The sequence below is a fragment of the Haliotis asinina genome, chromosome 5, assembly GCF_037392515.1.
Source record: "Haliotis asinina isolate JCU_RB_2024 chromosome 5, JCU_Hal_asi_v2, whole genome shotgun sequence".
Lineage (NCBI taxonomy): Eukaryota > Metazoa > Mollusca > Gastropoda > Lepetellida > Haliotidae > Haliotis > Haliotis asinina.
The window spans coordinates 43,024,917-43,034,979 of NC_090284.1; the positions used below are offsets into that span (position 1 = coordinate 43,024,917).

At 41.9% G+C, this 10,063-nt stretch overlaps 1 protein-coding gene across 1 annotated transcript; it reads right to left on the minus strand.

Annotated features, from left to right (window-relative positions):
* Window positions 1-304: 304 nt before the first annotated feature.
* On the minus strand, window positions 305-7,734 carry LOC137284531 (chitotriosidase-1-like). The gene is made up of 9 exons (XM_067816366.1): window positions 7,638-7,734; window positions 5,957-6,027; window positions 4,053-4,236; window positions 3,084-3,336; window positions 2,575-2,699; window positions 2,042-2,159; window positions 1,463-1,627; window positions 769-888; window positions 305-549 (listed from the first exon to the last, which is right to left on the minus strand). Exons 2-9 carry the CDS (start codon window positions 6,006-6,008, stop codon window positions 412-414), a joined length of 1,155 nt encoding a protein of 384 aa, XP_067672467.1. The 5' UTR covers window positions 6,009-6,027; window positions 7,638-7,734; the 3' UTR covers window positions 305-411.
* Between the last annotated feature and the right edge of the window lie 2,329 nt (window positions 7,735-10,063).

Sequence of the window (10,063 nt, forward strand, 5' to 3'; positions counted from 1 at the left end):
TTTACCTCTAAGATGTTTTACCTCCCTGATGCTTTACCTCTAGGATAAAGATAAAGATACTTTACCTCACTGCAGTTGAATCATATACCATGTTATGACATTGTACCTTGATGGGCCATGCGAATGTCCCAGCGGTTTAATGTCCTACCATCGTTGGTTCGAACCTCTTTTCGCTCCAAATAGGTATGTAACCACCATAGCTGTGCGGCAGGTTTCCTCCTTTCCTTCCTTCTCACTCACTCACTCACTCACTCTGAGCTGACTGGCAGATGACCAGGAGAAAAAGAATGAGTGCCAACAAGGATTTCTCCGAAAAACCTTTAACCTTCTATTGCAAGGGAAAAATGGGAAAGAAAATAGCTCAACGAATTTATTCACATTACAGAACGTCGCCCAAAGTAGGAACATTCTTTATCCAACCAAAATCCCAAATGCGTTATTCACCGCGTTCATTAGAGGGAAAGCTTTGCCGCAGATGCCGCTGAAGTCGTCCATGTCCAGGGCCCACACCATCACGCCGCCAAACCCGTTGTCGATGACGTATTTTACCTACAACATAAAAATCATTACTCCCCATGGTAAACCACAACGTTTGACGATTGTCACTGAACTGAAAGAGCACGTATAAACGTTTCCGTGAATACGTTTGAAACTTGTCTCACCACAAGAAAGGAAGGAAAGAAAGAAGAGAAAAGACAAAACATTAGATGATCTAAGTATCCCCGGGGATATCAAGAGAGCTTTCCTGACGACAGAGGGTGGCCTCACCTTGTCCGCCAGACTCTTCTCGTCATCATAACCCACCCACTGGTCCTTGCTGACCAGGTAGGGGACCTTCTGTGCGTCGATGCGCTGACCAGTGGCGCCGTCCTGCAGGATCTTGCACACCTGTATACATCGACACCAGTGAGTGTACTTTCAATGACAGTTAAAATTAATTTCATACCTGCTGATATTATCGCAACCACGTTAAATGTACGTGTAAGTTGGGGCGGTGGTGTAGCCTAGTGGTTACAGCTTTTGCTCGTCACGCCGAAGACCCGGGTTCGAATCCGTACATGGGTACAATGTGTCAAACCCCCATGATTTCTGGTGTTCCCTGCCGTGATGTTGCTGGAATATTGCAAAAAGATGCGTAAAACTAAATTCAGTCCGACAGTCAGCAAATGTTAGTTATAACGATGGGATCTAAAACAACACTAGTACTACCGCAATATGCCAGTGTACAAGAGCCTCACAGCACGAGTTGCTCACGTCACAATTCGGTAGTGTCCGGCACGTCACAATACCCTAGTGTCCCGCACGTCACAATTCGGTAGTGTCCGGCACGTCACAATACGCAAGTGTCCCGCACGTCACAGTATGCAAGTGTCCAATTACCTCACAACACGTTAGTGTCCGGCCACCTCGCAGTAGGCTAGTGTTCTGCTTTCCTCAGAATTTACGCTACTGTCTCACTCACCTCATAGTACGCAAGTGTCCCATTCTCTTTCGTGTAGTTCCCCGCCCTGCCAGGGCCACTCACACTCCCTCCAGACACAGTGTACGTCCGACTATAAAAGGGAACTCCAATCAGAATCTTGTCCTTTGGAATGCCCAGATTTGCCCAGTACGTGGCAAGGTAGTCCTGCAAAACCCAAACGTTTCAAATGAGGAAGAATTGTTTATAATAAACAGCATATCAAGGCTATGGCACGAGAGGTCGTGACATTATGACACCCCAAGAGATAACACCTTGACCTATCACCGATTTACGTGTCAACACAATGGCGATTATAGAGCATCTTAACATTACAATACAGTGGAGGCTGTCTAAACCGGCACTCACTGAGACTGCAGAAATTATCCGGTTTACTAACCAGATTGGACAGATGCCGGTTTTGACAGCTTCCGCTGTAGTATATATGGCATATCTGCTTCATTACAGACGGGGAATCTCAGTTGTAGACACCATGTCAATGCTGTAACAGTTACATTATAGCCTCAAAGAGATTTTCTCATCCCTGCTAACCAGATAGCAAGATACGCATGCGTCACTTACGACGTTGTTGGTCTTGTCGGTGGGCGACCCAAAGAGGGATGAGTGGTGAGCTGCCGTTTTCAGCTCCTCCCATTCTCCGTGCATGTCATACGTCATCAGGTTTATCAGATCAAGATTACTGAAAATGGTTTAATCATGGATGTACTAGTCGAAGAGTGAGCTGGACAATTTAATCAAGAGGCGCTTGTGCCTCATGTTTTGGTCTCGAGGATTATATTGGCCTGAAGATGTATGACTCACGATAAGACAACAGTACTGATCTGAGGACGTATGACTCATGATAATACAACAGTACTGATCTGAGGACGTATGACTCATGATAAGACAACAGTACTGATCTGAGGACGTATGACTCATGATAAGACAACAGTACTGATCTGAGGACGTATGACTCATGATAAGACAACAGTACTGATCTGAGGACGTATGACTCATGATAAGACAACAGTACTGATCTGAGGACGTATGACTCATGATAAGACAACAGTGCTGATCTAACGATGTATCGGTTATGATAACACGCCAGTACTGACCTAGCGATTTTGACAGGCTCGTACGACACGCCAATCTGATAAGGAGTTGGGGACAGGGCTGCAGTCAGTAGAAGTCTTTCATTGCCCGTCTGAGATGCCTCGGTGTCAAAAGCTTGACGTAGGAGCTTAAAGAGAAAGTCATGCCATATCACAGGTTACTAAGATAGTCAAAGTGAAATATCAACTACAGTCACCTCTTTGTAATTTTCCATTGGTGTGAGTGAGCATTGTTTTACGCCGCTTGCAATATTTCAGACATGTCAGAGTCCTGGGTGTTCAACCACAGGACTACTCTACCGAGCCAGTCCGAAAGACTACTTCTCTGTTCACACTGAATGATTTTGCAGTTTTCCGTGAAATGCCTTAGCTGCGCATCTTTGAAATGAAGTTTGAAGAGATCTTCTCTGCCTCTCGCACTGTAAAATAAATTGAGACCGAATCGTTATCTTGAAGGTGATAAAGCGACGCTGTCCTTTCTATGACTCCAAGGACTTTAAGCAATGGATCACCTGGATCATCCTTGTGAAGCGCTGTTTGTCACTTGGGGGGCCTCCTCTCGTTGCTGGAAATTCCCAATCTACGTCAAGGCCGTCAAAATTACGGCTACGCAAGAATTTGATAGCGTTTGCTGCAAAGGTGTTAATGTTGTTATCGGTTGATGCCAGAAGAGAGAATTCTTTCAGCTTCCCATTGTATCCCCCAATAGACAGAAGCATTTTTATGTTGGGATCCTGTTTCTTCAAGCTAGTAAACCGTCTGTACCTTAAAAGCAAAAGATAAAACATAGATGTTTTACGTCGTCGATTAGGTATGTTAATGAGAAATACACTGGCGGTCGCAGTTTCCTGAACAGAGTTGTGGCCCTTAGAAGTGTTAGGAATCCTAGGTTTCAACAAAGTGATTAATTTCTATATGTGTCACATCTGAATTCTCTTACACATGAGGATGAAAAAATATGTTTCGTGAGAACAACAGAGGAAAAGGAACCGTGCATGTGTTTATAAATCACCTGTGGAACCATATTTGCATAAAGTTTGCACATTACCCTGCAATAATGATGTAATCAAAGCCCAGGGGTGAAGAAAATGGTTATATGCAACATAAAAATTAAAAATTAATTAGCACTTAAGTACAAGTGTTTTGAGTATTTTGCGGTTTCTGTCTCTTCTTTTCCTGATTTCATGTGATTTTGGAGTACGGGTAGCCAGTGCAGGGGCGGATACAGCTTTTTTTACAAATTTCGGTGCATTCTACTGAGGAAGGGGTGAGGATGGGTTGGTGTTGGGATGTGTGGTGGTGTGGTGGTGTGGTGCACATTCCTTTTTCGACAGAGTTTCAATAGTCCTTTAATAACAAAGGGACAAAAGAGCTTGGGGGTGCGTACCCCTGCACCCTCCCCTGGATCCACCTATGCAGTGACACGAAACTTGGAAGTGCTATGTCGACAAGGTTATCCAGGGTAATGAAAGTACTCATACATCTGTGGATCGTCCGTGGGGTCTTCAGGGATGATTTTAGTTCCGGTGGAGTCAATTTCGGCAAAGGCGAAAGACAGATGTGTGCACAGATTAACGCTGACGTCCTCAGGGTTGAAGGCCACGGGATTGGCACGGTAGCGTGCCCAGCCGGTAAAGTAGCAGAACCGTTGGTATTTCACCGCCGCTGTTGATGAAGAACAAGAACGTACGTTACCGAACAAAGTCCAAGATACATTCCATTGTTTTCATTGTAGTTCTGAACATGATTTCCATAACGGGTCGGAAGATCCAGGTTAGAACTGACCTTCAGCAACACATGGTTGTCGTAACAGGCGATTTCTTTTCTTTTAAACATATTTATCCCAGAGAATGGATTGGGTACAAGTTATCCCAACTTAGTGAAACCCTCTCCTATATACAACAAAGTCCAAGATACATTCCATTGTTTTCATTGTAGTTCTGAACATGATTTCCATAACGGGTCGGAAGATCCAGGTTAGAACTGACCTTCAGCAACACATGGTTGTCGTAACAGGCGATTTCTTTTCTTTTAAACATATTTATCCCAGAGAATGGATTGGGTACAAGTTATCCCAACTTAGTGAAACAGTCTCCTATATACAATGCTTACATGCATGAAGTGAAACAAACTATGTACAGGAATAGAAAGATATATACAAAAAGAGAATAAACCATATATAACAAATGATTATAGGGAATATATGATTTCCTTACATGAGTAACATTATATCCAATCACTGAACCTTTTAGATTTTAATATATATTTTTGAACTTCTTTAAAAATCTGGATATTATCACGGTACGGAAGATTAACGGGATCGGGTGGTCAGGTTCACTGCCTTTGTCTTGTCGTCGTATCCCAGTTGCGTAGATCCATGCCCAAGCCCAGACTCAATTATTTACAAACCGCTATATAAGTGGAATATTGCTGAGTGCGACGTTAAACAAAACCAAAGTAAAACATAACATGTCATATATGAGATGCCTTTTAAGAAACATAGTTACAGACTTGTTTTCTTACACACTGTCACAAGTTTCGCATACCTACCTATTATAAATTCACAGCACATAGCTCTTAACACACGACTACAAGAAAGTAAACTGTCGGACAAAAGTGGATGAGTGAAGGAGTTTTGGTTTTATGCAATACTACACTAATACCACGGCGGGGAACCCAAATATGGGTTTCACTCGTTGTACTCATATGTGGAATCGAACCCGGGTGTTCGGCGTGACGAACGAACTTTTAGGTGCTAGGTTTAACCCACCGCCCTGGGTATAAAAAAGTACACACCTACCCGTGTGAGACGTTGCCTAACCATAAAACAAACAAAAAATGGATAATCGATGTTAATATATTTGACACAGGTTAAGTTGTTTTTTAAGGAGTTCGCGCACTGATTCCGGGACAACTTTATATGGAATACTGGAAGGAACATTGTCGCGTCGTCGCATTGTCACGCTTTGGTTAGTTTTGCCTCTCTTTTCTTGTTTTCGAGAGGACGACAACGCGACAATTTCACGTCTAGAATTCCATAACTTTCAGCGGTTCAAAGTATCCAAACCCCACTTTTTAATTACACTTTCTATTGTTAGACGGTTTACTAACTACTTTTGACTTGAGGGAATAACCTGTCGGGATATTTCTAATAACAACGATGGATAAGGAAAACTATTATGTGGACACTATCGCTGTCCGTGTTGGGGCGGTGATAGCCTTGTGGTTAAACCATTCGCTCGTCACGCCGAAGACCAAGGTGCGATTCCCCATTTAGATACAATGTGCGAAACCCTTGTCTGGTGTCCCCCGTCGTGCTATTGCTGAAATATTGCTAAAACTAAACTCATTCACTCACTCAGTGTTCATGCAGCAGTACACTTACCATGGGCCTGCCATGCTAGCAGCAAGAACACAAACTGTAAGTACAAACACATCCCACAACGCCTGTACAGCCTGCAAATAAATGGAAAATATATTCAAACTCTACGTTCACATTATCGTTTAGTATATTTTAGTTAATGTTTTTGAAATGGCCGGACATTTTTCAGAGGAAACAAAATATGTAAAATTAAGAGCCGAATGTACACTTCGAACCTCTCTCTCTCTCTCTCTCTCTCTCTCTCTCTCTCTCTCTCTCTCTCTCCCTCCCTCCCTCTCTCTCTCTCTCTCTCTCTCTCTCTCTCTCTCTCTCTCTCTCTCTCCAGGAACATTCCGGGAACATTCACGATCGAGATTCAAACAGACAAGGAAAACAATTTCCTTTTCGTTTTTTGGTTTTTTTTTTGTTTTTTGTTTTTTGTTTATTTTTTTAGAAGGATTAACGTAGCAAGAACCGAAGTGCAAAGGTTAATTGATATTATTTATAGCGTAAAAACGTCAGATCACTCAGAGTTGTGGGCCATGTTCCACGAAGTGATCTTAGCACTAAGACGACCTTAACCCTTCACATTACCAAAGAGATACCATAAACGTTAGGCTCCTGGATTCTTTGGTCCGGTTCCACTAAGCGATCTTAGCAGAAGGTAGTCATAACTTTCGTATTATTATCATATGTATTGCCTACACGCACTAGCGTAAACCTTTAAATGAACGAAGGATCGGCAAGACATGATGCAAATTATTGTCGTACTAAGTACTAAGTAGAAACGGATAACGCTATTGTCATTCTCTTTTTGCTTCATTTAAACCCATACGTACTCTCTGACCCCAAAACACTAACATTTAGCTTTGTAAACCCGGATCTAGGTCATCGTGATTCTGAATTTATTCCTGTCTCTCTCTGATAAGACGCCATTGGAACACTTGTCCACACGATCAGACTTTCAAGCAGTACATGTCTGTGACCCATTTATGCGAGAATTCACGTTAGCAACATTCTAAATATTTAATTTGCTGTCGCAAGTACTGGTACGTGCCATTTATCGAATATTTTAAAAATTCTGTCCTGAACAATGATTACAATGTTATGGAGATCCAAATGGAAGGTGACGGTTCCACATAGATTCTAATGTCGTCGTCAAGCAAGTGATACCTGAGACACAAATAGAGAGAATGCATACATGAGTTGATATTACAATAGACTGGGGATACGTTGCCTGTACAATAAATGATTTTGATGTACCACGCTTGTATAGGAGACTCAGTACGTCGATTGGAACCCAGTTAGATGATGTACAACGACTTAATTAGAGCTTATACATAGCCATAAAAATGTGATCTTTCTTCATCAACTCAATGACCTGTTAAAATTTGTCATCGAACAGACCTTTGTCAGTAGCCTGAAGAAATCAAACACATAGAAAACACGCTAAAACCTATTCCATATGTAGTGTCTTCTAAAGTGTTTTCGGCGTACGATTTCGACTATATCATTAAAACGTGTTTATCACCTTCAAAGGGTAATGATTCCTGTGTTCGAGGAAGAGGTCAACGTATTCTTCCTCACCTGTGACACACGTCACAAAGCTTGACGTAACGTCTCTTTTATTAAATGTCACGTCAACTAAAGTAATAAATCTGACGTGACCGAAACCCCCCAAAGCACCATCGACCTAGATACATACCTGTGTACTTATGGGAAAACCGAACGTTTATGGTGGCTTCAGGGACTGTATGCAGATTTTAATCACCTGTTGTAGGCGTGGCCAGATAATAGAGAACAGCATGTGCATTCTTACTTGTGATTGTGGACTCGTGGAATGCAGGAACCGAACAGTAAAGTTCGGAGACAATGAATCATTTCAACGATTATTCTTTATAAGAAAAAAATGTCCCCTTGACTTTTACAAGGCATTCGGATTTCTATTTTTTTTCAATTTTTAATTGATGTTTGAAAACATCAAATGTCGACTGATTTGTGTTTTTCCAGATGAATCTAAGTGTTTTCCAATTCATCTCTGACAGTGGAAATGTGTACAGGTGCACAGAACAGACTTTTCAACACTATTCGACCTATATCACGTTCACTCTGTAGGAGTTCAAGAAACAATGAAATCCAAGTTCAGTCGGGCTATATACGTATCCGTCGGGTTCCAACCGTACCGTCGGGGTCCAAACCGTGATCACCCTCCATCGTGATCGTGAAAGACATCGCAACCACAACCATATCCTATATGCTATCGGGGCGCATCGGTTCATGATGAACAAAGCGAAACCTACCTGCACGTACCATATCGTCCCAAATCGGGGACCCCGATCCCGATGATCGTGTCAGATCGCAACCCAGTCGTGGAATCGGTATGGACAATCCTGTCACAACGTATGAGATTGTACCTGAACGGGACATCAGGCCCCGATTTCTGGAAACAAACTTAAGTCTGAGTTTTGACTTAAGTCTGAGAATTTACTCAAATCTTAGAAAACGCATTTCACAGAATAAACTGAAATCAGCAGTAAACTCAAACTATAGGAAACCATTTGAGTTTCGTGGATAGATTACTTAAGTTGTTTGGACTTTTATATTTCAAAACTGCCATTGAGTTAAAAATTCAGCTGTTTCAAATTCTGAAACTCAGTTTGAGATTTAAGAACTTAAGTTTGTTTCGAGAAATTGGGGCCAGATCGTGACAATATCGCATCCAAGAGCAACAATTTGTATCAGAACGTATCGACTCGCATCACCTCTTATCCAAACCTGAAATTTCAGAGAATTTCCACAATCAGCTATGGTCATTCGTGGCATTCGTAATCGCGTTCTACATACACTCTTAAACAAGAAACGCATAGGTCAATAATAAGGAAATGTATTAAAACTACGGATGAATGAAATTCGACACAGGGGTATTATTGCCAGGTTCATTGCCAGCATTAGTTCAGTTCACTCGCTAAACATGATTGTGTGGACTCAAGGGGTCAGTAACTAGTGACACCACTCCTTGCAGCCACTACTAGACACGGACAAGGAATGGTCTGGACAAGTCTTTGCGTGGGTTTCTGTGTGGGTCTTTTTTCCAGCGAGTGTCCAAAGACGATGGTAATGTTTACGGACGCGTCGATCAAGTTTGCCCCGTAGATGCTGAATTGGGTTCAGGTCAGGCGATTTCGAAGGTCAGGGAAAGACTTTGACATTTCCTTTGGCGAGATCGACACCTGTTACACTAGCTGTGGGAGGAGGTGAGGCCGCAGGATTTGAAAGATATAGCGATTCGGGCATAGATTATTTACCCTTACAATGCAGTTATTTAAATTTTATGTTATTTAAAATTTAATAGAAATAATTGCCCTACCTCAGTGCCCTAGGTTAGTTGATCAGTTATCAGTTTCCCTATTTACGACAAACGTTTACCAGCACCTTTTGTGCTTTTGGGGACAATACACAACAACCACGACCTAATTAACGGAATTCAAACATAGCAATCGTCTTGATAACAATTGCTGTCAAAACTACCTATGCGTTTCTTTGTTTGAAGAGTGTATGCGGTGTTTAGTAAACACACCACGTTAAGGGGTTCTCTTTCTATACTGATGGGCCGCCACATGACTGGAATATTGCTGATTGAGACGTAAAACTAACTCACTCACTCATACACTGTAGGGCTGAGTATGTCAATACATCAGATGATTGTTCCCCACTTCGCCTTTTAATAGGCGAAATGTCGGTGAGGTGACTTGAAAAGAAAAGTCGAGTGAAAACATATCTCTGTACTTATTCTAGTAATAAAATAATATACAGCACGTGACTCAGTATGGTTGGCTGTCAATATGAACCTGGAATTGAAACTCATGTCCAGTGGATTCCGGTAACCAGGTGACACAACTCACTGATACACGTATGTATACAGCGCTGCCATTAACTTCTGATGCAATTACGTGTAGACAGATAGGAGAACTTTCAAAGCCATGAAAACGTTCTTATGAAAATAAAGTTCAAACTATTTACATCCAAGGCATACAGTTGTGTCAATGCGCTTGCGTCACAAATCAATGTACAAGTGTCAGATTCAGGAAAAACCCCTGTAATTGATATCATCAATATCATACATGTGTACCG